Source organism: Girardinichthys multiradiatus, chromosome 24 (genome assembly GCF_021462225.1).
Source record: "Girardinichthys multiradiatus isolate DD_20200921_A chromosome 24, DD_fGirMul_XY1, whole genome shotgun sequence".
NCBI classification, from domain to species: Eukaryota; Metazoa; Chordata; class Actinopteri; order Cyprinodontiformes; family Goodeidae; genus Girardinichthys; species Girardinichthys multiradiatus.
Window position 1 is genome coordinate 2468846 of NC_061816.1, and position 27531 is coordinate 2496376.

A 27531-nucleotide genomic window follows, 5' to 3' on the forward strand; every position below is an offset into this window, starting at 1 on the left:
GTGTGTGTGTATATATATATAAATTTTTTCTCTCTCTCATATCAATAACACTTTGTTTTTCTATTTCGAGATCCGCCTGTTCTATGCCCTTTACAGAATTGCATTGTTGTTGTAATTGCCTTACTTGTTTGTGCTACTTTGTTTAAATAAAGATTTTTTTTAAAAATGTTCTACTGTGACGGTTTTTAGCGGCTCTTTATTATTTATGCAACATTTACTTTCAGTGTTTATAAGACGAGATGTTTCAACGCTGTTTATATGCACGAAATAGCGCGTAGATCAGTGTTATTGTTGTAAGGCTGCTGTTACAGTTGTTATCAATACGAACGAAAACAAGCAGGAAACTGGAACGCTACAACCCGGAAATGACGTAAGTTCCGACGTCCCAGTTCCGACTTCCGAGGTTCCGCAGCATTTATCCTTTGTTCCCTGTTCGTCAGCAGCCCAGAAGCGGGAGTGTTGATAAAGCTGTAAGAGAGCTGCAGCAGCAGCAGTTGATGAACTCTGGAAAGAAGTCCAGCAGCTTGAGGAACATCTGGTCAAAGAAACTGGAGGGAAGCAGGAGCTCAAACAGCGGCAGGACGCAGCAGAGGAAGAGACACCAGATGATGGATGATGTTTTCCAGCCCAGAGTTCTGCTGCACAGATTAGGTTTGGATGTTTCCTTCTTCATGCCAACTATAACAATATATAATAATACAAATGAAAGACAAACATATATCCATGCCACAGTGACTGGCACTGATTGCAATCCTGAGAGCAGTCCAAAAGTTGGGGTAGATCTAAGATAGATCCTTATCATCCGAGGGCACAAGGGGGCGCTGCACCTTGTCTGCTCAGAGGTTGTGAAGATATCTATTTTTTGTTTGTATTCATAAATATAACAAATATAAAAAATCACCAAAACAAATCCATTTGAATAATTAAATCTCAGTTCAGAAAAACAACATTTTACTATCAGAACTAGACACTATCCTGCATGTGCCTCAGTAAGCGCACCTGTACTGGCTGCAATCACAATCAATGAGATTTACGATATATTTACGGCTGTGGACTCTTATGTTACATCCAATAACCTGACCTATGAAAACCTGGTTGCATGTTGCACTGACGGGGCGGCAGCAATGATGGGCAAAAACAGAGGCTTCAACAGCTGCTTGAAAGAAAAAGCCCCAGGGTGATTGTTCACTGCATGCTCCATCGCTAAGCTTTGCCAGGAAAAAAACTTTCAGAAGACCTCAGTACCGTCCTCTCAAAGTTTGTTACCATTGTACATTTCATTAAACCTCACCCTTATCAAACGTCATGCAGTGCAAGGAAGCTGTGGACGGTTTTGTGTGCAAACTGGAGGAGAGGGTTAAAAAGTTGTTGAAACAGTTTCCACTGCTTCTGCAGCAGTCAATTGGCACCGTTTGCATGTCTTTACGCACAGAGTTTATCCAGCACATGAAACTGCTCTGCGAGGAGATGAAAAGCCACTTTTCAGACATGGACGAGAATTTATCAAGAGAAACATGTGTGATGGACCCCTATAATATCACTATCAAAGAACTGGAATAGCTTGGCTGTGAAGATGAGCATTGTGACCTCCAAGCTGATAATGCATCAAAAAGATATTTCTAAGAAAATGGATACAAAATGTTTTGTATATTCAAAGGATGCATCTTTGTACCCAGACTGGCCAAACGTGCATTGATGAGGGTTATTCTTCCGTTCAGCACCACTTACCTGTCTGAGACAGCCTTCAGTGCTCTTGTGTCAATAAAAACAAAAGCCCGTAACAGCCTTGATGTCCACCAAGACTTTAGGTTGGCTGTGACAAACACCACACCTAACATCAAAACCCTGGCCCAAAATTGGGCACCTGATAGTTTGACCGTTTTTGGATCCATCTCTGCATTTATTTGGCACTCAACGATCAACCGCATAGATCTGATGGGTTCTAATGCATTTCCCTCAGACACTGTCCACTAATGTCGCCTGATGCTTATTTTACACATACCAGGAACTGTTTAGTGAACAAGTTGCTACAATCTAGTGGTTAATATATGCTAAATTATGTTTCCTTCTTCTGTGCTATATTCATATGAACAATCTCTACTTCACAAACCATCTGCTTCACAGCAAAACTCAGCCAATTATGTTTTATATAATAGTGATTTAATTCAGGGGTTAAATATGAGATTCTGCACATGACCTAAACTGTCAGTTCTTGAGGTTCAGTTTTCTCTAAACTGCTGATCAGATGTTTTTCTCTAATGTGAATCTTTACCAGCTTAGAAACATGACGTTAAAGTTGTTCATAATGCATGTAATGTGTTTCAGTGCTGCCAGCAGATGTTAAAGAAGAGGCTCCTGAAGAACAGAGTCCTGATGTGGATCAGCAGGAGCCAGAGTCCCTCCAGATAAAGGAGGAACAGGAGGAACTCTGGACCAGTCAGGAAGGAGAGCAGCTCACTGTGAAGGAGGAGACTGATACCAGGTTTCCATTAACTGCAGCTCCTATCAAGAGTAAGGATTTGTTTGTGTGTGTGTCTCCTGTCTGGCAGCTAACAGTCTGATGCATCTGGTTGTCTTTTATGATCTAAAGTAGATTAGCTTCACAAAAAGGAGGAAGAAATGAGACATTTCTCTAGTTTCAGAGTTGACTTTATTAAATGAATAATACATATATACAGTACAGACCAAAAGTTTGGACACACCTTCTCATTCAAATAGTTTTCTTTATTTTCATGACTATGAATATTGTAGCTTCACACTGAAGGCATCAAAACTATGAATTAACACATGTGGAATGATATACTGAACAAAAAATGTGAAACAACTGAAAATATGTCTTATATTCTAGGTTCTTCAAAGTAGCCACCTTTTGCTTTGATTACTGCTCTGCACACTCTTGGCATTCTGTTGATGAGCTTCAAGAGGTAGTCACCTGAAATGGTTTTCCAACAGTCTTGAAGGAGTTCCAAGAGATGCTTAGCACCTCTTGGCCTTTTGCCTTCACTCTGTGGTCCAGCTCACCCCAAACCATCTCGATTGGGTTCAGGTCCAGTGACTGTGGAGGCCAGGTCATCTGGCGCAGCACCCCATCACTCTCCTTCTTGGTCAAATAGCCCTTACACAGCCTGGAGGTGTGTGTTGGGTCATTGTCCTGTTGAAAAATAAATGATTTTTCAACAGATTTCCACTGGTCTAATGTCCATTCCTTGTGTTCTTTAGCCCAAACAAGTCTCTTCTGCTTGTTGCCTGTCCTCAGCAGTGGTTTCCTAGCAGCTATTTTACCACGAAGGCCTGATTCACACAGTCTCCTCTTAACAGTTGTTTTAGAGATGTATCTGCTGCTAGAACTCTGTGTGGCATTGACCTGTTCTCTAATCTGAGCTGCTGTTAACCTGCGATTTCTGAGGCTGGTGACTCGGATGAACTTATTGTCTGCAGCAGAAGTGACTCTTGGTCTTCCTTTCCTGGAGCGGTCCTCATGTGAGCTAGTTTCTTTGTAGTGCTTGATGGTTTTTCCGACTGCACTTGGGGACACTTTCAAAGTTTTCCCAATTGTTCGGACTGACTGACCTTCATTTCTTAAAGTAATGATGGCAACTCGTTTTTCTTTACTTAGCTGCTTTTTTCTTGCCATAATACAAATTCTAACAGTCTATTCAGTAGGACTATCAGCTGTGTACTGTGTCCACCTCCTGCACAACACAACTGATGGTCCCAACCCCATTTATAAGGCTTGAAATCCCACTTATTAAACCTGACAGGGCACACCTGTGAAGTGAAAACCATTTCAGGTGACTACCTCTTGAAGCTCATCAACAGAATACCAAGAGTGTGTGGAGCAGTAATCAAAGCAAAAGGTGGCTACTTTGAAGAACCTAAAATATAAGACATATTTTCAGTTGTTTCACACATTTTTGTTCAGTATATAATTCCACATGTGCTAATTCATAGTTTTGATGCCTTCAGTGTGAAGCTACAATATTCATAGTCAAGAAAATAAAGAAAACTCTTTGAATGAGAAGGTGTGTCCAAACTTTTGGTCTGTACTGTACATATAGTACATATCTGGGCCAGCAAACCTAATCCTGTGATGGAGTGCAATGTGACAGTTTTTCATTTAATAAGCAAAATTAAAATGATCTCATGAAGCATTTATACTGTATTTGTGTAAAACTACTTAACTTCTAACAGTAACTTAGTAACGATACACAAATGTCATGATTCACTGCGTTTCTTTCAGGACAAACAAGCGTATAAATGTATAAAAGTTTTTACTTTATTCAACAGTGAACAAAAATTTTTAGATTTCTCATTTGATTTTATCAGTACGCTCTAGTGTTTCTAAAAGTGGGCAGTGTAGACCTGACTGGAGATTTAACTTGAGTCTGTCTATTAATATATTCATAATACAATAAAACCACATGATAATGGTCAATGTTGTTTATGAATGTTTTCATAAGTTTGTGCTGATATTTAATAACCAAAAAAGGTTTAAATATGTGAAACAAGTTGGATGAACTCCTAGCCCTACAAAGGACCCAGCCTCAGTATCAGAATGCAGTATTATGTGTTTCACTGAGACATGGCTGCAGGATCATATCCCCGACTCCAGCGTCTCTCTGCTTGGCTTTCTGACCATACAAGCAGACAGAGCGGCAAACTCAAAGGAGGTGGACTGGCAGTACTCATGAACAACAGATGGTGTCATCCAGGACATCTTACTGTGAAGTGTCATCTCTGCAGTCCAGATATTGAACTGTTAGCAGTAAGTTTTCGTCCATATTATTTACCCAGAGTTCAACACTGTTATTTTGGCAACAGTTTACCTTCCACCTTCAGCTGTTGCCGACACTTCATGTGATGCCATCAGCTCAGTTGCTAAGCTATAGACACAACACCCCAATGCTCGTACTCGTCGTCTTCCGCTTATCCGGGACCGGGTCGCGGGCGCAGCAGACTCAGCAGAGACGCCCAGACGTCCCTCTCCCCAGACACCACCTCCAGCACCTCCGGGGGGAGCCCAAGGCGTTCCCAGGCCAGCCGAGAGACATAGTCCCTCCAGCGTTTCCTGGGCCGTCCCCTGGGCCTCCTCCCGGTGGGACGTGCCTGGAACACCTCCCGAGGAAGGCGTCCAGGAGGCATCCGGTATAGATCCCCGGCCACCTCAACTGGCTCCTCTCGATGTGGAGGAGCAGTGGCTCTACTCTGAGCCCCTCCCGGATGGCCCTATGCGTTTGTGGCAATATCTGGTCATTTTAACCATGCTTCACTCTCTGCTACACTTCCAACATTTCAACAGTTTGTCAGCTGCTCTACCAGAGAAAACAAAATGTCTTATGCAAAAGTCAAGGACTTGTATATTTCTACAGCAAGACCTCCTCTAGGCAAATCAGATCACAATCTTGTTTTTTCTCTGCTCAAAATATAAGCCCCTTGTTCAGAGACAACCTGTAATAAAGAGAACTGTAAGGAAATGGTCACAGGAATCTGAAGAAGCTCTGCAAGGTTGCTTTGAGGCTACAGACTGGGACGCACTGTGCCAGCCACATGGAGAGGACATCAATGTCATGACTGAGTGTGTAACCGACTATATAAACTTCTGTGTGGATAACATCATCCCTACCAGAACCGTGAGACGCTTCCCCAATAACAAACCTTGGATCACCAGTGACCTGAAGGACCTGCTTAACAAGAAAAAAAGAGCCTTCAGAGAGGGAGACCGGCAGTTATTGAGGAGCATACAGAAGCAACTTAAAGTCAGTATAAGAGACAGCAAGGAGGTGTACAAGAAGAAGCTGGAGCGCAAACTCCTGCAAAACAATATCAGAGATGTGTGGTCTCAGTCTCTCAAGGAAACTGGTTCCAGAGCCTTGCGCCGAGGTGAGCCCGACTATTTCTAACTGGAACCTCTCTACCTCGCAAACCAACTCAGGCTCCTTCCCCACCAGAGAGGTGACACTCCATGTCCCATGAGCCAGGTTCTGCAGCCAAGGATCAGACCGCCAAGGTCTCCGCTTTCGGCCGCCACCCATACCACATTGCACCCTACTCCTTGGACCCTCCCATGGGTGGTGAACCCATCAGAAGGGAGACCCAAATGAACCTACCTTTCTTGAAGGACCTAGTGTTATAAAAGTCACTCAAATCATTAAAAGATATCCCAGCAATTTTACTGCACACCTTGATAATACTTTGCAGACGATTCTTATTTTTGATGGAAAGTGGCCCATACCAACAAATAGAAGGTAAGGTAAAAACAGATTCAATAAAAGAAGAATGAAACGTCTTCATAAAAACAGAGCTGATATTAAAAGTATGAAGCTTACGATAAAAATGCATACACTGATGTGCTTTCTTTACCATACAATCTACTTGCGACTCAAAACTCAGGTTTTCTTCATTGAGTACTCCTAGGTATTTATACTGTGGCACCAGCTCCACTATTTGGTCATTGATCATAACTGGAGAGATCAGCATGGCGATTTTCCCAAATTCTATGCACATTTCTTTAGTTTTATTAACATTAATATTTAAAAATGATTCTTCACACCAGTTTGAAAAATCATTGACAACTAACCATGTTCAGAGATTTATCTGCTAAGAAGTGACACAATGACAGAATAATCAGCAAATTTAATAATGAGGTTTCCACTCTGATGGCTCTGGTAGTCATTAGTGAATAAAACAAATAAGAGCGGTTAGGGGACACAGCCCTGGGGAGTCCCACTAGAAGAAAAGAGGGGCTCAGATAAAATACCATTCACTCTGACTCGTCTCCTCTCGGTTAAAAAATCCATTAGCCAAGAAATAAAACCACTGTCGATGTTCTTTAATTTATGTGCTAAAACATGAGATTGGATGCAATTAAAAGCTGAAGAAAAGTAAATAAAAAGAAGTCTTACCAGGGGCATAGTTCCCTCAAGAGGTTTAAAAAATCCCTATTGCATCCTCTACATCTCTGTTTGGCTTATAAGCCAACCTGAAGGGGGTCAAGTTTGTCCTGCACCATTTCCAAAACCATCTCCTTTAATAGTTTCTCAAATACCTCCATAACAAGAGATGTCAAAGCCACTGGTTGGAAATCATTAAGTGACTTTGAAACGTTAGATTTAGGGACTGGTACAATTATTGAGTCTTTCCACAGGCTATGGACCTTCTGCAGTTTTTTTTTTGTTTTAAGATTTGTTTTGGCACTAGAGGCCTTTATTTTTGATAGTAGGTAGACAGGAAAGAGGGGCAAAGAGAGAGGGCGACATTCGGCAAAGGTCGCCGGGTCCTGGACTCCAACCTGGGACGACAGCTTCGAGGATTATAGCCTCTACAGGTCCTTCTCAAAATATTAGCATATTGTGATAAAGTTCATTATTTTCCATAATGTCATGATGAAAATTTAACATTCATATATTTTAGATTCATTGCACACTAACTGAAATATTTCAGGTCTTTTATTGTCTTAATACGGATGATTGTGGCATACAGCTCATGAAAACCCAAAATTCCTATCTCACAAAATTAGCATATTTCATCCGACCAATAAAAGAAAAGTGTTTTTAATACAAAAAACGTCAACCTTCAAATAATCATGTACAGTTATGCACTCAATACTTGGTCGGGAATCCTTTGGCAGAAATGACTGCTTCAATGCGGCGTGGCATGGAGGCAATCAGCCTGTGGCACTGCTGAGGTCTTATGGAGGCCCAGGATGCTTCGATAGCGGCCTTTAGCTCATCCAGAGAGTTGGGTCTTGAGTCTCTCAACGTTCTCTTCACAATATCCCACAGATTCTCTATGGGGTTCAGGTCAGGAGAGTTGGCAGGCCAATTGAGCACAGTGATACCATGGTCAGTAAACCATTTACCAGTGGTTTTGGCACTGTGAGCAGGTGCCAGGTCGTGCTGAAAAATGAAATCTTCATCTCCATAAAGCTTTTCAGCAGATGGAAGCATGAAGTGCTTCCTTCCACCCTAACCCTAACCCTAACTGTGGGTACTTGACACTGGACTTCTGAAATTTTGGCATTTCCTTCTCCCCAGTCTTCCTCCAGACTCTGGCACCTTGATTTCCGAATGACATGCAGAATTTGCTTTCATCCGAAAAAAGTACTGAGCAACAGTCCAGTGCTGCTTCTCTGTAGCCTAGGTCAGGCGCTTCTGCTGCTGTTTCTGGTTCAAAAGTGGCTTGACCTGGGGAATGCGGCACCTGTAGCCCATTTCCTGCACACGTCTGTGCACGGTGGCTCTGGATGTTTCTACTCCAGACTCAGTCCACTGCTTCCGCAGGTCCCCCAAGGTCTGGAATCGGTTTCAGAGTTGACTTTATTAAATGAATGACACATATATACATACAGTACATATCTGGGCCAGCACACCTGATCTTGTGATGGAACACAATGTGACTGTTTTTCATTAAATAAGCTAAATTAAAATGATCCCATGAAGCATTTATTCTGTATTTGTTTAAAACTACTTGACTTCTAACAGTAACTTAGTAACGATACACAAATGTCATGATTCACTGCGTTTCATTCAGGACAAACAAGTGTATAAATTTATAAAAGTTTTTACGTAAAAGAAAACAAAAATGTTTACATTTCTCATCTGATTTCATCAGTACGTTCTAGTGTTTGAAAACGTGGGCATCGACTTCCATATGGTACTGAGTTTAACGGCTCCATACACTAAAAGCACCTAGAGGGTCGATCTTCCCTTAACAAATTATAAATTTAAAATTGACAAAAGTTGGTTTGTACTATAGGATGTGGAATGGGAAGAAAGACTAGAGGGAAATTGCAACAAACCACAGAACTACAACACGAAACGTTGGATGAAGACAGCAACACTAGCAACAAGTCTGAGCACGAGGTCATGGAGGCTATTCAGGCTAGCATCATTGCTTTTATACAGGCATCACGGGCGGAGGTAAAGACAGATTTTACCGAAACTATGGACCTACTGAGAAAAGAACTGGGAGGATTTTCGACAAGAGATGGGTGGAAAGCTAAACAAAACAGGTCGGCAGATGATGCTGTTAACTTAGGTCTACACTTCATCCTGCAACACCTCGACCGTCCAGGGACGTACGCCAGGATCCTGTTTGTAGACTTCAGCTCGGCCTTCAACACCATCATACCAGACATCCTCCACCAGAAGCTCACACAACTCAACGTCCCAGCCTCCACCTGTCAGTGGATCAACAGCTTCCTGACGGACCGACAGCAGCACGTGAGACAGGGGAACATCTTCTCCTGATCCAGATCAATAAGTACTGGTGCCCCCCAGGGGTGTGTTCTATCCCCACTCCTCTTCTCTCTGTACACAAATAACTGCACCTCATCGGACTCGTCCGTGAAAGTACTTAAGTTTGCAGACGACACCACTGTCATTGGACTGATCCAGGACGGTGATGAGTCTGCATACAGACAGCAGGTGGATCGGCTGGTACACTGGAGCGGTCAGAACTACCTGGAACTCAACCCACTCGAGACTGTGGAAATGGTGGTGGACGTTCGGAGAACACCACCCCCATACACCCCCCTCACCATCCTCAACAACACTGTATCAGCCGTGGACCACTTCAGGTTCTTAGGAACCACCATCTCTTAGGACCTGAGATGGTCTTCACACATAGACACTGTTCGAAAGAAGGCCCAGCAGAGACTGTACTTCCTGAGGCAACTCAAGAAGTTCAACCTTCCACAGGAGCTGCTGGTTATCTTCTACACTGCCATCATTCAGTCTGTTCTGTCTTCATCCATCTCAGTGTGGTTTGGCTCATCCACAAAACAGGACAGGTCCAGACTGCAATGAATAATCAGAACTGCAGAGAGAATAATCAGAGCTGACCTTCCCTCCATCCAGGACTTATACAGGTCTAGGGTCAAGAAAAGAGCTGCCAAAATCTTTGCAGACCCCACACACCCTGCACATAAACTGTTCAGAGCTTTACCTTCAGGCCGCCGCTACAGAGCACTGTTTACTAAAACCAGCCGCCACAAAGACAGTTTCTTCCCCCAGGCTGTTTCTCTGATGAACATTCAATAGAGTACAGAACAACAGCATACAGATGTTGCAAATGCACCCTTTCTGTTAGATATGTGTATATTGTACATTGTAAATTGTAAATTTGTATATTCTGTAATGCAAAAACAGAACAAAAGAGCAAAGTGTAATGGAGTCAAATTCCTTGTTTGTATGTACGAACTTGGCAATAAAGCTGATTCTGATTCTGAAAATGGTTGCCGAGATGACAGAAATCACGGAGCGTCGTGGACATGGAGGACCTTAACACGGAGAGAATAGAGGCACTATTACGCTCGCTGCAGCTGCGGTGTTGACTTTGCAGCAATCCCTCATACTGAACATGCATGTAGCGACAGTGGAGAGGAAAAACTCCCTTTTAACAGGAAGAAACCTCCACCAGAACCAGGCTCAGTGTGAGCGGCCATCAGCCACGACCGACTGGAGGTTTGAGAGAACAGAGCAGAGACACAAAAATAACACAGAAGCACTGATCCAGGAGTACTTTCTATGGGAAGAGGGTGAAAGTGGTCATTATGTCCTCCAGCAGCCTAAACCTATAGCAGCATAACTACAGAGATAGCTTAGGATAACCTAAGCCACTCTAACTATAAGCTTTATCAAAAAGGAAAGTTTTAAGCCTAGCCTTAAAAGTAGACAGGGTGTCTGCCTCACGGACTAAAACCGGGAGCTGGTTCCACAGGAGAGGAGCCTGATAACTAAAGGATCTGCCTCCCATTCTACTTCTAGAGACTCTAGGAACCATCAGTAAACCTGCAGTCTGAGAACGAAGTGCTCTGTTAGGAACATATGGAACAATCAGATCTCTGATGTATGATGGAGCTAGATCATTAAAGGCTTTATATGTGAGGAGGAGAATTTTAAATTCTATTCTGGATTTAACAGGGAGCCAATGAAGGGAAGCTAAAATAGGAGAAATATGATCTCTCTTTTTAATTTTCATCAGAACTCTTGCTGGAGCATTTTGAATCAGCTGAAGGCTTTTAACTGCATTTTGTGGACATCCTGATAGTAAAGAATTACAATAGTCCAGCCTTGAAGTAACCAATGCATGGACTAGTTTTTCAGCGTCGCTCCTGGATAGGATATTTCTTATTTTGGCAATGTTCGGGAGGTGAAATAAATAAATCCCAGAAACCTGTTTTAATATGGGATTTAAATGACATGTCCTGGTCAAAAATAACACCAAGGTTTTTTACTTTATTACCGGAGGTCAATTTAATGCCATCCAGGTTAAGTGATTGACTAAGCAGTTTCTTTTTTAAAGACTCCGGTCCAAAGACGACAACTTCTGTCTTGTCTGAATTTAGAAGCAGAAAATTTTGAGACATCCAAGTTTTTATATCTTCAAGACATGCTTGTAGTCTATCTAACTGGTTGGGCTCATCAGGATTTATGGATAAGTAAAGCTGAGTATCATCAGCATAACAGTAAAAATTGATTCTATGCTGCCTGATCATTTTGCCTATTGGAAGCATATATATAGTAAAGAAAATTGGCCCGAGTACTGAACCCTGGGGTACTCCACAATTAACCCTGTAGTTTAAAGACAATTTATCATTTACATGAACAAATTGGAATCTGTCACACAAATAAGATTTAAACCAGCCTAGCGCTGTTCCCCTGATCCCTACAGCATATGCCAGCCTTTCTAAGAGAATATTGTGATCGACTGTATCAAATCCAGCACTGAGATCTAACAGATCCAGTACAGACACAAGTCCATTATCTGAGGCCATAAGAATATCATTAGTGACTTTCAGCAGAGCTCTTTCAGTGCTATGATGAGCTCTGAAGCCTGACTGAAACTCTTCAAACAGGTCATTGCTGTGTAAATGCTCACACATTTTATTAGCAACTATTTTCTCAAGAATTTCAGATACAAACGGAAGATTGGATATAGGTCTGTAATTTTTTGAGTCATCTAGATCAAGCGAAGGTTTCTTAAGTAAAGGTTTAATTACAGCTACTTTAAAAGCTTGTGGTAAATATCCATTTACTAAGGATAGAAGTGGTGACAGATGTCATAGTAAGTACAATGGGCGGCTAGTGAAGCTGAGGGCCAATTTAGCCCAGTCTCCTGGGGTTTTCTTGACCTAGTTTGGATCGGTTCCTTGACTGTGCAATTTGCCTTCCCTGGATCCTGTGTATTCGTTGCTGTTGTCTGCTTGGATCAGGTGTTCTATCCCCCTTGCCCCATTCCTTTACATCTGTGCTGGCAAGGTGTGTCAACCTCGGGAATCGGCAGATTTCACCTGCTTCTCCAACTGCTGCTTCTCCGGACCCAGTACCCATCAGGATAGCTCTGGTGAAGGCAATATCCATCATTAACAAAACTTTTATCCTTAAGTATTGTTTCCCGACCCAGGATTTTGACTTTCTCTGCTTGACTGAAACATGGATTTCTACAGGTGAGTCCATGTGTTTTGTGAATTATTCCACCACTGCTGCTCATATTTTAGTGCCCTACAGTCCTTGAGTGATTTTATATTTATGTGGAAGACAGTTGAGTCTGTCTTTTTTAAAACTTAATAGTTCTGTTAATTTCTCCTTGGTGATCTCAGTGACATTGGGGCATTGATGATTTTACCAAAGAAATTTCATAAATCTAGAGGAGCCTGAGCTTTTGCAGCTATGGCTTCTAAAATGTAAAAGCTGCAGCTGTAGGTTAGGCAAGCTCCATGTTTGCTGTGTTTAAAACTAATTTAAAAACAGACATTTATTTTTTTTCCACCGGTTAATCAAACTCATTCTGAAAAACAGCCTGCTTAGATATAGTTTGTATGAGTCTATTCACAGGTTTGACTAGGTCACCAAATCTAGACCTGACTTGTGTCTGTGCATCACAGTGCATAGTTGAGGTCTGGTCAACAGTATGCAGAATGTCAGAAGCATCATCTGTGTGGGCCACAATGCTAAGAGTAGGGTCTGGCTGTGTCACACCTGCTGGAACGTCAACAACAGTAACAGAGGCAGAGTCACGACTTACAGATTGATCTGTTGTGTAGCTCTCAAATGAAACTAAGCAGGCTTTGGGGTCAGAGGTCAAGCTCAATAAGTAAGCAACATCTCCAACTGATGAACTTGGAACAAATTGCTGTTATCCACTCAATGGTTCTCCTCTCAGAGTCCACAGGCTCCAGATCAGTCAAAGGACTCCGCTCTCCTTCCACAATATCAGGAAGAATTTCAACGCTGCCACAGACTAAGCTCCCACTAGTTCACAAATAGTCTTGCTGTTGCTCTCATACAAGATTTCTCCATCCCCTCCAATGTCATCTGTTTCAGGGGCTGAGGAGACATTAAAAGACATTGAAGAGGCCGAATAAGACATTTCACATGTGGGATCCACCAGCATGAGCAGGTTGCTGTGAACCACCTTCTCCTGTCCAGAGACAGTGCCACAGATCCTGTATGTATGTGTTCCTGGGTTAATATCCACCACAGTGTAGATAGTCGATTTCCACCGATCAGCTGGCTTCTTCTTACCTCTCTCCTTCCTGTTGGCCAAGAGTACTCTAACACCGACAACAATGCTGGTACCCTTAGCTTTCCTGTTGTACAACTGAGCATGCCTTTTTTGCTCTTTTGAAACATGGTCCTGAGCCATCTTCATCACCTCCTTCAGATCATAGGTAAGAGATACCACATAATTGTCATAACATAAGCAGTCTTGATGGACAGCATGAAAGAGAACGTCAACAGGCAGGTGAGGGACCCGACAAAACATGAGGTAAAAGGGGGGATAACCCGTTGTCTCATGGACTGCACAGTTATACATAAAGGCCAATGTCTGCAACTGCCACGGCCAGTCAGCTTTCTCTCCAAGGGACAATGCACGGATCATGCCACAAGAGGTTCGATTGAACTGCTCCACACTCCCATTTCCCATCGGATGATAGAAAATCACACACAACCCCCTAACACCTGAGGCCCTGAAGAGCTCACTTATCAGCTGACTTTCAAAGTTGGCTCTTTGGTCACTATGAATCCTTTCAGGGAAGCCAAAGACGCATAAATATCAGTCCCAGAGAACCCTCGCCACCTGCTTTGCTGTCTGGTCTTTCCATGGAAATGCTTAAGCCATTCTAGTAAATGGTCAGTAATCACTAAGACATCAAAAGATTTGTTTCTGGAATCTTCGGCTGACCAAAAATCGATGCACACAAGCTCAAGAAGCCTGGTCGATGTTATGGTTTCCAATGGAGCCCTACCCGCAGGCTCAGTGGTCTTACTAAAAATGCATCGCTGACAATGTCGAACATAGTCTCTGACATCCCTGTCAAGGTTCAGCCAGAAAAACCTCTGCCTCTTCATGCTGAGGCTCCTGAACTGAACTTGATGACCTGCTCTGTAATGAACACCATGAAGCATGTCAGTCTTGAGCGAGTCAGGTACAATGTACTGGAATCTCTTCCCCTTGGTTTTCTGGTCCCTAGAAATCCTGTACAGCACCCTATTTTGTACTGTTAGCTTATCCCAGTGTCTTAAATATTTTGTTACAGAAACAGACTCTTTAAACCTCTCTCTTCTCGAGGGCCTACTACACCTCTCAACATAGTGCAGAACACAAGAGACAGTTCTGTCTTCCAACTGTCTGTCACAGAGTTCACTTTCAATGTAGACAGGCAAGGTGTCCTGGCCAGATGGAATGAACTGAGTCAGATGCTGTAAGATTTCAACAGCATGTTGGGACCCAGCCATGGATTTCAACATTAAACTCCGGTATGGACTCTTCTGGAACTTTCAAAATAAATTGCATTAACCTACTTCCAGCAATTGAGGAAAGGGGGGTAGCAGCAGACTTCCCATGATGCCACTGTCTGAATAAGAGCACCCCCTCTCCTACAAGCCAACCTCTTCCAAGCCGGTTTTCATCAGGATAGGAGGTTTGTTTGTTTGTTTGTTGCTAATGTTTTTTGCTGGGAAACAGACATAAACTCTTCAAACTGGATCCAAGCGTGTCATAACATCACACGATCATAAACAAAAGTTAAGTAGGAATGCATTGCTGTTTGTATATCCGATATTCATTCATGAACAGGGGTAATTAAAGTACAAGCATTGCTTAACTTTCTCTCCGAGCCCTGCAAAAGCAAACGGTGTTCGAGAGAAGCCCCTGCAAAGATGCGGTCTCCCAGTCTGGAAGGAAGACAGCAGAGACCGCATTACCGTGCTAACCCGTGTGGTCAGCAGACAGGACGGGCCGCCCAGCAACAGCTCCGGAGCTAACCCTTCTGTTCACAGAGCGAACGCACCTTGCGTCTCAACAACACAGACCTGTCAGACATATTGATAAGCTTTAGTGGGACCCATCTGTCTCCCCACAACGTAGTGACAATCTTTGCAACCAAAACGCCCCTGGGCGCTGAGCGGGATGATGTGAGCTCTGTCATGACTGTGGTGCTTGGAGAAACAGTAGTGTTTTTGAGCAGTTTCCCTTACACAAGATATTAACGCCCAGGATCAAGGCAGGTAACCAAGTTACACCTTACGGTACCAACCTTGTTAGAAAGATCTCCACCTTTCCAGGGATTAAGACCAGATAGCATGGAGAGGAAATGCTCAGTTTCTGGATCCCCAGAAGGGCAGGGGGTAGACACTGTTTTCCAGTAAGGCTCACATATCTTGGACTGATGCGGGATGTGTTTTATGACATTAGTCCCCAGTATTAAATCATCATGCTGGCCTGAAACAACAAGTGTGGGGACCACCATTTCACAACAATACACTTCCATCTGCACATCAAAAGCACATTTAGGCTCAACTTGAAGCCCACCGCATCCAACAAGGACCACATCCACATCAATTAGTTTTTGTCTGTCATCACTCCAGCCTCTCTAAGCTTCATTTCAGCTGCCTCACTGATGCTACAGGCCATTGAACCACTGTCCAGCATCCCACCCATCTTAAATGTCCCACCCATGTTCACAAAAGTGTAGAAAAGACGGTTACTGCTGCCCACTCTGTGAACTGTCTGATAAACAACAACTCCTGAGTCATTACATGAGTCTTTCTCTGATGTGCATACAGTTTCAGCGTCAGACATGTCATCAATTTGGGTTTATGGTGTGACCTGTACAGCCTACCTCCGAATACAGGTCTACCTGTTTCCCCCAGACCAGGGTTGGGAAGAGTTATTTACAGAGCAGTTCAGTTTGGTGTAACCAGGGCAAAACAGGCAAATAACAGTCTCTCAGACATGCAGGGCGAAGAATTAGTGTGACTTAATTCATTACAGACTTTGCAACCTGTCTCTCTGGTGCGTCGCTCGTGATGGGCACCCCAGAACCTCCCACCCCGAGTAGGATGAAAAGTGTTGCGCTGCTGAATTCTCTCCATCATCTGCTGAAACATGTCGACCATGCGAGTGAGGAGTCTCTCCTCTGAATGTTGAAGAGTTTGTGTCACAACTGGTACGGAATCTCAGTTTCCAGCATCATGGGGGCCACCCTGACAGAAGACGGAGGCTGGAGAGGTGCACGAAAGTTGATTTACATGCCATTGAGATTGGAGAAAGGAGGGTGAAGGAAATTAGCTAGGAGTGTGACAATGCTCAGTTTTGCTGCCAGGCTAGACAATGCTGGGCTGGGCTGCTCAGGGGAGGTGGTGGTGACATGACTTCTCAGCTGTTGAGCACTAATGGTTCTGCCAGCTGCCCTCAACTCTCTCTGGTAGTCATCAATCCTTAGCTGAACATCAAATGACATCCACTCATGAATTGACTTACACTTTAAAGTGCAGGATAACTCTGGGCCATACAATTTACTTCCATTCGGTAAGGCTGTAAGATTAAGAGTTAACACAAAAGGTTCTGGAGCCAAAGATTCTGAAATGGTATAAGGATCAGTTCTAAGAGGACATGGTCCAGATGTATTTCTGTGGGTTAAGGCACATGAAACTGGTATAATAGTTTTGCAACCCTCTGTCCTTCCAAGGAAATAAGGTGTGTTTTCTTCCTTAGCAATACAAATATCCGGATTTTTAATTGGATTCCTATTACCCCAAAATCTATAAAGAGTTCCTGTATTAGCACATGTTAAATTAGTCTCACTAGAACATCTACTGACATTTCTGCTTCCCCTTACAGTATAATTCCTCACCCAAAGAAAAATGACCTCCACCAATCGGTTATCGGGAAAGAAAGTAGCTAGAGTATAAGCAGTATCAAAAGGAACAGGTTCCAGAAATGGTTGATCATTAATAGCATGTGGAATCAAACAACAAACATAGCAACTGTCATTTCTAATCTTCCTCACAGTTTGATGCATCAGTTGCCACCAGACATTATCAGTATGATCATGGTAGTCAGAAAAGTGATGAATCTCTCTTCGAATAAGCTGATGAGTATTATTGGCGTAATTACTCAGATTAGCCACACATTGTCTTTGCTGTGCCTTTTCCCAAATGAACACAGGAGTAATAAAAATACTTGCAATGCCCATCATCAGCATCAGAACAGACCATCTTCCATATAGCTGCATCATGACCTTGAAGTGGAATGTCCTTTCTTCTGGTACTGAAAGCAAACAGTTTTTCAAAGAAAACAAATCATAAACAAAACTCAAAAATCCTGCTGCCTCTCCTGAGTGGCTTCTGCGCTTCAAGCTACCTTGTTACCACGCTGGTACAGGTGGGCGGTCGTTAGAAGCTCCTCTAGGTAGGAGGTTCAGAGCCAGAATGCTGCTCAGGTGGTGTTCCAGTGAACACCTTGCAGTGCGTAAAATGGACCCAGGTGTCACGTCCCTGGACCTTCACAGCAGTGTGAGTCGCCAGCAGAATATGAAACGGACCTCTCCACCGTTTGTCTCTCCAGTGACGTCTCCTGGTATCTCTAATCAGCACCCACTGTCCTGGCTGGAACTGGTGCAGGGGTCTGTCAGCTACTGGGGGTAAGGCAGCTTTCACCGTCTGATGGGAGAGAGAGAACGTGACAGAACCTTACAATATTCCAACATGGAATGTTCAAAATGAGCAGTTGTTAGTGTGCTTAGGTTAGTACTCGGTCTTCCCCCTGTATTTGCAGGTCTCCCAAAAAGGATTTCAAAAGGATTCAAATTAGCTCTGGATCTATTTCTCATCCGCATATACATAAAAACCAGAGGGAGAGCTTTTGGCCAGGACAACCCTGTTTCTTCACAGCATTTAGCCAACTTATTCTTTATTGTTCCATTTTCTCATTCTACTGCTCCACCTGATTGTGGGTGGTAAGCACAATGTGTCTTCAACTGGAAACCTAGAAGCTTACTAATTTCCTGCAAAGCTTTGTTAACAAAATGTGTCCCGTTATCACTAGAAATCACCTTTGGGACCCCCCAACGGGGAAGAATCTGTCAACAAAGACTAAGCAACAGCACTGCTGTCTTCAACGTATTTAGAAAACATGTCTAGGACCACCAAACAATATTTCTTCCCTTCAGCAAGTGTCAACTCAATGAAATCCATCATCAAATGCTGAAATGGGAACTGTGGAGGCAGATGTGCTGCTTGTGATTGTGCAGAAACCCCGGAGGGGTTATGAGAAGCACAGATCAAACATCTTTTACAATAATTTTCAGCTACCATTGAAAACCCATTTGTATACCAGTATTTTTTAACCATATCCAGCATTCAAAATAGGTTTTCCATCTGATTTCAAAAAGGAGCAATGTTTCCACAATGCCCCAAAATCATGCACCACTCCAAAACAATATCTTGAATCTGTGTAAATAGTCACAGTCTTTCCTTCAGCCAACTTGCAAGCTTTAGTTAGAGCAATTAATTCAGCTGTTTGAGCAGAGTAGTGCACCGGCAAAGGACCTGAGCACAAAACAGCTGAGTCAGAGCACACTGCAAACCCTACTTGATTTAGACCCACAGCAGAATGGGAGGAAGATGTACCCCAACCAACATAAAGAGTCTTAGTTTGTGCTGCGATCTCAGGGAGAAGTCCTTCCATAATATTTCCACACAGCATCTTTTTTCAGGGGCCCAAAACAGTAAAGTCAGCGGGGCGTTCCATACCTGAATATTTATTGAACGCTTCTTCCATCCAATAAAGAAAATCGGCGACAGTCTCACCAGGACGTTGTTTGACTTGTAGCACGGCACAATCACTCCTCTGTGGAAATTTTGTGATCAAGTCAGTGCACAAATGTTCCACGGCATTGTACCATGACCCATTATGATGATTTAAATCACCATTTTCACCACCGGTTGTCACGACAAGGCGCACTGCAGAATCTGGCAATCTCAGACCAACTAAATCTCCAGGTTTGATTTTTGCTGCAAGGAGCCGGCGAATTTCTGTGCTAGTAGGTCTCATTTCATGGCATAAAGCTTTAAATTCCGTAGCAAACTTTCTTCCATCTTCTACGGGATCCAGAAGTAACGCAGCGCTGGCTTGTATCAATGCCCTATGTTGGAAGTAGCCGGAACGAATGAGCCTCAGTTGGTGTTTCAACCGTGGACTGCAGCAAACATACTCTTCTTCCTCTTTTTTATCTTCTCCTCGTTGTCTTACACTTCGTAGCCATGTAAACTCGTGAAAACTAACAGGAGAGAAGAGGAAAGGTATTTTGTGGTCCTTTGATGATCCCGGTTGCTGCTCATCTGTAGGCCGGTGCATGATCACACCTTCTGCTCCGCTGGGGCTGCTGTGCTCAGTGAGGTCAGCCTGCACTGCAGGTGGATGTGTGGGTTGACTCATGGGCTGATGCTGAAGCAGACTGGCGAGTTGTCTTGGCTGACTTGCGGGCAGATTTGCTGGTTGACCTGCTGCTGGAGGAGGACGGGAGTCTAGATTGAGGTCTGCCATCTGGAGGGCCCGCAACTCCGTCTGTAAAGATGGATATGGACAGGAGGGTGAAGCATCACTAGGTCTATATGGGGGTGGAAATGTGGGGTCATCAACGGCACGACCAGCATTGTCATACCTGTTTCCCACGTCCCGGACAAATCTTTTATCACTGCCATCTGTTTCAATTCGGACTTTCTTTCCCTATGCATAGCCTCCGTAATCCATTCATTCCAACACTTTACCCATATTTCTCTCTGATCTAAATCTTGTTTTTTAATCCTTTTTTTAGTTTTTATTTTCCCCCAATCTCCATCCATCAACTGTTTTACTTTATTCAACTGATTTACACTCAAACTTCCACCTTGTGGAAAACCAAACTTATCTTCCCAAATTAAAGCACATTTAACACAATCATCCTCACCTTTTTCTTTCATTATTTTATAAATCGCAGAGTCTGGAGAAGGAGGCACCCCTGATGCCTTTGAGGTTCCGGAACCCTTTTTTATTTTTACCTGTTCAGCGGCACGTCTGCCGACTGGCTTTTCTCCTTTATGAGGTGTAGAAAATTGCAAAAAAACACCTGCAAAACCCTTTGTTTTGCTTTATCCTATTGTTACCAATAAGAACCTCCCTGTATTCCTTACAGGGTAACCTGGCCCTCAGCCGATGTCCTCCCTCTCCCAACTCCGGAAACTAATTAATTAGTTAGGAGATGACGGTTAACGTGTAATAATAACAATAAAATATATATTATATAATTTAGAGCAACTTCTCACCCAGATGTATTTATAGACAAATAGTTCGGATCCAATCGGCCAGAAGCCGCAGGCGGGCACGAGGACCCCCTCCGTAAAATGGAGGTGGACCGAGGACAACGTCTCCAGGATGTCCAGGCGTCTGTGTCCCCTCCTGTGGTTTCCTCTGGCACATTAGATCCTGTTCGTGACGCCAAATTTGTAGTGGAATTTTCTTATCAAAGTGGGAGAGAAATTAACTCACAAAAGAAAGTCTGGACTTTGTCTTTATAAGTTTTATTCAAAGGCATTCAGCGTTTGAAGACCCTGTCACTGAGCTTAGTAAGTGAAGCAGAGCCCCGAACACCAGTCCCACACATGTATTTATACCAAACATGACAGTGTTATCTCAACTTCAAAGAGTGTGTTTTATGGCCCTAGACCCTCCTCGGGTCAGAGGTAACCAAGTTATCTACGAGCAGACCATCTGCTCTTCCTGAGACATCACCCTAAAGGATGGGTTTTAACCATTAAACTTCTGATAATGGCTTTACAGCTTCCAACACAGATGTTCTGAGGTGAGAGGTAACCTAAAGGTCATACACTTTGGAACACTTTAGAACACTTAATACAAGAATTTCCATCACAAAGAGAGAATCCATCTCCTCTCGAGGAGATGGGTTCCAGAGCCCACGCACAGCGTGGAGGTGAGCCCGACTATTTCTAGTCAATACCTCTCAACCTCCTGCACAAACTCAGGCTCCTTCCTCCCCAGTGAAGTGACATTCCACGTCCCTAGAGCCAGCCTAAGCATCCGGGGATCGGACCGCCAAGGTCTCCACCTTCGTCCGCTCCCCAATCCTCTTTGCACCAGTCCCTTACGGTTCCCCCTGCAGGTCGTGGGCCCACCGGGGGATGGCCTCGCGTCTCTCCTTCGGGCTTGGCCCGGACGGGTCCCATGAGGAGCAACCCAGCCACCAGGAGCTCTCTGACAGGTCCCGACCCAAGGCCTGGCTCCAGGGTGGGACCCCATTTCAGCCTTACCGGGCAACGTCATGTGCCTCGTTATTTTAGTCCTCATGAGTTTTAATCTATTCTACAGAAATAAACACCCAGAAACCATTTGACTGAGCTGTGTGCTTTCATAACCTATACGATCACACCAACACAACCCGTTACATACAGATGCACAACTGTGTCAAGATCCCAATCCAAACTGGACAGTTGAGACGAGCTGTTTTTTAAACTATCCAGCAGCAAAGTTTCTCTTCTGCGTTTCATCTTAGATTTGCTGTATATTGTATTTACTAAGTGTTTCAGTGTCTCGTTGCTGAAAAGCGCTATATAAATAAACTTACCTTACCTTACCTAAGGTAAAAATAATTGAAAATCCTAATAAATTATTATGTACACAATTATAGATATACTGTATTTTTTATCAGCAAGGTAATAACTATTCTCTTTCAGCTTTAAAGAAAGGCAGTTCAAGCACTGGATATCTAAGTGCTTTAAAATTTCATATTCATACCATGACACAGTGAAACTTTAATATTTACATTAAGGTTATCACACCATTGTGGCATCTCTCATTTTACCTACTATACTGTTCACTGATAATATTTGTCAGATTTGTTTCTCTACTTCTAATCTATAATCTTTATCATCTTTGTAACATTGTTTATCATTGTTTCAATGATGTTTGCAGATGTTAAAGAAGAGGCTCCTGAAGAACAGAGTCCTGATATGGACCAGCAGGAGCTGGAGCTCCTCCACATAAAGGAGGAAAGTGAAAGAATCTGGGCCAGCCAGCATGGAGAACAACTGAATGTGAAGAAGGAGACTGATTATACCAGGTTTCCATTAACTGTTGTTAATATGAAAAGTGAAGAGGATGAGAAGAAACCTCTGTTCTCTCAGCTTCATCAACAGCAAACAGAAGATAGAGATCTTCCAAGCAGCAGCTCAGCTGACCAGATAAAAGCAGAAATTAAAGTAGAGGACTGTGGAACAGCAGAATCCAGCAGGAACCCAGATCTAAATACTGATGGAGGCTCTTCCAACTATTCACTGACTAAAGACAGTGAAGATGATGAAGAGGATGATGATGTGAAGCGTCATGAATCTGAGCTTAAATGCTTGTCAGACTCTGAAACTGAAGACAGTGAGGATGATTGGAAGGAGAGCCGGGCTCCAGGGTCAGGCAGAAACACTGTCAACAAATCTTTGAGCTGCTCTGAGTGTGGAGGAAAATTTGCTAACAGACGCACTCTTCAGAGTCACATGACATGTCATCCAAGATTAACGTCTTCAGATTGTTCTGGTAGTGAGACGTGTTTTGGAGAGAAGAAAATAATGGATTTACTGACAAAAGTCCAGATGACAAGTAAAAATTTTAACTGTGGTGAGTGTGATAAACGTTTTAACAGGAAACATGATTTAAAAAGACACATGACAGTACACACAGGAGACAAACCCTTTAATTGTGATGCTTGTCAGAAAAGCTTTTACCAAAAATCAACTTTGAACAAGCACATAAAAACCCACAAAGAGAAGTCCATTGGTTGTAACACTTGTGGAAAAAGATTTGCCTACAAGTCAGTTTTAAGGACCCACTTGAGAATCCACACAGGAGACAAACCCTTTGGTTGTGATGCATGTGGAAAGAGATATAAACAAAAGTCACATTTAAACATACACATGAGAATCCACACAGGAGAGAATCCCTTTGTTTGTGATGTTTGTGGAAAAAGATTTGCTTACAAGTCAGTTTTAAGGACCCATGTGAGAATCCACACAGGGGACAAACCCTTTGGTTGTGATGCATGTGGAAAGAGATTTAAACAAAAGTCACATTTAAACATACACATGAGAATCCACACAGGAGAGAATCCCTTTAGGTGTGATGTTTGTGGAAAAAGATTTGCCTACAAGTCAGTTTTAAGGACCCACGTGAGAATCCACACAGGAGACGAACCCTTTGGTTGTGATGCATGTGGAAAGAGATATAAACAAAAGTCACATTTAAACATACACATGAGAATCCACACAGGAGAGAATCCCTTTGTTTGTGATGTTTGTGGAAAAAGATTTGCTTACAAGTCAGTTTTAAGGAGCCACGTGAGAATCCACACAGGAGACAAACCCTTTGGTTGTGATGCATGTGGAAAGAGATTTAAACAAAAGTCACATTTAAACATACACATGAGAATCCACACAGGAGAGAATCCCTTTAGGTGTGATGTTTGTGGAAAAAGATTTGCCTACAAGTCAGTTTTAAGGACCCACGTGAGAATCCACACAGGAGACGAACCCTTTGGTTGTGATTCATGTGGAAAGAGATTTAAACAAAAGTCACATTTAAACATACACATGAAAACCCACACAGGAGAGAATCCATTTAGTTGTGATGTTTGTGGGAAAAGATTCGCCTACAAGTCACTTTTAAACAGACACATGAATATCCACACAGAAGTCAAACCCTTTGGTTGTGATGCATGTGGAAAGAGATTTAAACAAAAGTCACATTTAAACATACACATAAAAACCCACACAGGAGAGAATCCATTTGGTTGTGATGTTTGTGGAAAAAGATTTGCCTACAAGTCAGTTTTAAGGACCCATGTGAGAACCCACACAGGAGAGAATCCCTTTAGTTGTGATGCATGTGGAAAAAGATTTTCCTGGAAGTCAGATTTGAATATTCACATGAGAATCCACACAGGAGACAAACCCTTTAGTTGTGATGTTTGTGGAAAAAGATTTGCCTGGAAATCAGCTTTAACCAGACACGTGAGAATCCACACAGGCGACAAACCCTTTGGTTGTGATGTATGTGGAAAAACATTTGCCAGGAAGTCCAATTTAGACGAACACATGAGAATCCACACAGGAGACAAACCCTTCGGTTGTGATGCATGTGGAAAAACATTTGCCTGGAAGTCCAATTTAGACGTACACATGAGAATCCACACAGGCGGAAGAAGCCCTTTGGTTGAGATGCTTGTGTAATAAGATTATACGAAAAGTCAAATTTAAACCCACACATGATAACTCACAGAGGAACTAAACCCTCAAGCTGTGATGCTTGTGCAAGTCATCTTTAAACGTACACAGAAGAACAGACAATGGAGAGAAACCTTTTGAATGTGATGAATGTTGTAAAAACTTGACTTTTTATGTCAGATCTAAACCAGCACACTAGAATTTACAGAAAACGTAAGGTCATTGCTGGTTATGATTGTGGACAAGATTTAAGCACAATTTATGCCCTTTATCATATATTGGGCGCGAGTGTGGCTGACATGGTAGTAGTTTGTCCTTTAACTGGAGGGTTCCTGAACCCCCGCTCTGTCAGTCTCAGTCATTGTGTCCGTGGGCAAGACACTTCATTCAGACTCGCTTCTGTCAGTCTGCCCCGGGGCAGCAATGGCTACAATGTAGCTCACCACTGTAAGTGTGTGAATGGGTGTGTGAATGGGTGGATGACTGATTGTAGTGTACAGCACTTTGGGGTCCTCTGACTTGATAAAGTGCTATACAAGTGCAGACCAATTACCAAATAGCAGCAATAAACATGCAGCATGAAGTTATGGATAACTTTGTCCGTTCAAAGCTTCTCTTAACTACTCTGGTCTCCTTAGTCGGTATTGTTTTTGGCCTGCTTATAGAGGGGCGAGGTACCAGTCCCCTCTGGTGTGGGCTTCTTCATTTGGTCTGACCCAGCTTTCTCGGTTGTGGTTGCTGCTGTTGTATGTGCAAAATGTCTTGATGGACACACAAATGTCCTCACCAAAACTGGTTTATGATGTCATTGTGTCAATGAATTTGTTGAGGTCAGTGGCTGCAGCTTAAAAAAACACTCCAATCTGTCCATTCAAAGCAGGCCTGTACCTTCTGAGTTGATTACTCTGTCCACTTCCTTATAGTTCTCACCACAGGCTTACAAGTTCATAATTTCTGTTGGTTAGTATGAGCTGAAGCAGATGGTGTTTATAGTCTTGAAGCTGCTCAGGTTGCAGTGCAGGCATCTTTTTAAAACTGTGTAGCATTGGTCCAGAGTGTTAACCTCTCTGGTTGGGGTCTTTGTATTTAGGAAGTTCATAGGTGAGATATGTTCTGTTAAAGTCCGAGAGAACTATGATAAGAGAGTCTTGATTTATGTTCCTCCACGTCTGTTATTCGGTCAGTCAGCTAAGGGCGGCAGATCTGTGGAAATCACGGGTTTCTTATGGCAAGGAAGAGCATCTCGCTCCTTTAGTTAGCCAGGGAGCGGATATTTGCCAGGTAGATATACGAGAGCAGAGCTTGCAGTCCTGTCAGAGCTTGACAAGCATGCCTGCACATTTTCCCAGTCTGCTTCTCCCGTACTTCCCACAGAGAGCCGCGGCGCTTCCAACCAGGATCTCAAAAAATCTCTGGATGGGTGGAAACTGGAAAAAAGACTGACTTATTCTTAGGAGTTGCTGTCTGGTTGGAAATATCTCTAGTACAACTGCAAAGTACAGTACAAATACAGGAAAGAAAAAAAAAAAAAGTACAGAGATGGCCATGTATAGCGCCATCTTAGATCTAACTAATTCCACAATGCTCTGGGTTGGGTACTTGTTGTGCTTCAAGCTTGTTGATCTTTTTTTTTTTTTGCTAGAGATCATATTTGAGCTTTTGAGTTGTTCTTGTAAACAACTGTGTCTTTGTTCTGGTGATACATTGCATCAAAGTCCACAAGAATATTATCAACCAGAAAACGTGATAAAAAATCCTAAAGAATAAAAAAACTTGTTATGTAATAAGTTGATATCTTGTGTCATACTATTCTATACTTTTGTTAAATCATTATAGTGAGGAGTTTCATTCTAGATATCTGTTTGTTATGGATCCAATTTAGATTGTATATATTATTGTTTTATATATTGTCTCCTCTGGCTGCTCATCTCTCTCACATTGTTGTGGCCCAGCTGGGGATGAAACGTGGACTTAGACCCATCTTCGCTTCTGCTCATCATAATGGTCCACATAAGAGGTGGTGTCTGGGCAAAGAAAATTAGTTTAGGATAAAACATGTGCTGAGGAATTTTTACATAACTTTGAAAATCAGTTGTTCAAAAAGGTTATTGATTTCTAATTTGGGAAATCGTTCTAAAAAATATATATTATTATAATTATGTTTATTGCCTGGTTCACACGGCAGGATTTTCAAATTGTCCCCATAAATGACGATTAAAAAAATTGAGGTATAACGGGTTCGGTTTTCACAGCAAGCACAACACACCATATACGAACACATTTCACTTACAAACATTCAGATTTCAGACTGGAAATTTCACAAACCCTCTTGAGATCAAACGTGAGTTCAGAGTAATTCCCTTCCGTGTTTCTCTCACCTCACTTTCTGATTGGCTACTGCAGCACTAATTGTCCTGAACCTAAGCTGCTTATTTGGTTGCTTAAATATGAAAAAACTGGAAATATTTTTGCTTTAATGCATTCTACAGCTCTTTCTTTGTCATATAACTGTGTTTTAAAACGAGCTTTTAGAGGTCATATTGGTGATCAAAAATCATAATACAGTCAATCATGAATATAGCTTTTTTTAAACTCAAAAGTTATTCCTAGGAGATATTTAACATAACCGCAAGACAAGGAGTAAAATAAAAATGTTGTCTGACCTAAAAATTTATAGTTTACAGTGTGTACTCCCCAGTGCCGGAACCATTAGCTTGAGTCCTGAATCCTGCAGATTATTATTACTCAGGTCCAGCTATCTTACTTGACATGATGGTGACATGAGAACTGAATACAGGGGTTTAAAACTGTCCCCTGAGAGGTAACAGTTACTCTGTCTGAAATATGTAATAGAAGACCAAGTGGGGCGCGGCGCTAGTGGTGTAGGGGTTAGCGCGCGACCATATAGAGAGGCTATAGTCCTCGAATCGGCTTTCCCGGGTTCGAGTCCCAGATCCAGTGACCTTTGCCAAATGCCCCC

General features: G+C 42.7%; 3 protein-coding genes across 8 annotated transcripts in view; 2 read left to right on the forward strand and 1 right to left on the reverse strand.

Moving 5' to 3' along the window:
• Positions 1-27531, reverse strand: part of LOC124861426 (gastrula zinc finger protein XlCGF57.1-like) — a 1067819-nt gene that overhangs the window by 700242 nt on the left and 340046 nt on the right. The gene's annotated exons all lie outside the window — the stretch shown is intronic.
• The window catches only part of LOC124861417 (gastrula zinc finger protein XlCGF57.1-like), a 364644-nt gene that overhangs the window by 273110 nt on the left and 64003 nt on the right, over positions 1-27531 (forward strand). The window lies entirely within an intron of this gene.
• On the forward strand, positions 614-26343 carry LOC124861436 (oocyte zinc finger protein XlCOF6-like). Its single transcript, XM_047355221.1, has 3 exons — positions 614-651; positions 2326-2511; positions 22255-26343. Exon 3 carries the CDS (start codon positions 22293-22295, stop codon positions 24555-24557), a length of 2265 nt encoding a protein of 754 aa, XP_047211177.1. The 5' UTR covers positions 614-651; positions 2326-2511; positions 22255-22292; the 3' UTR covers positions 24558-26343.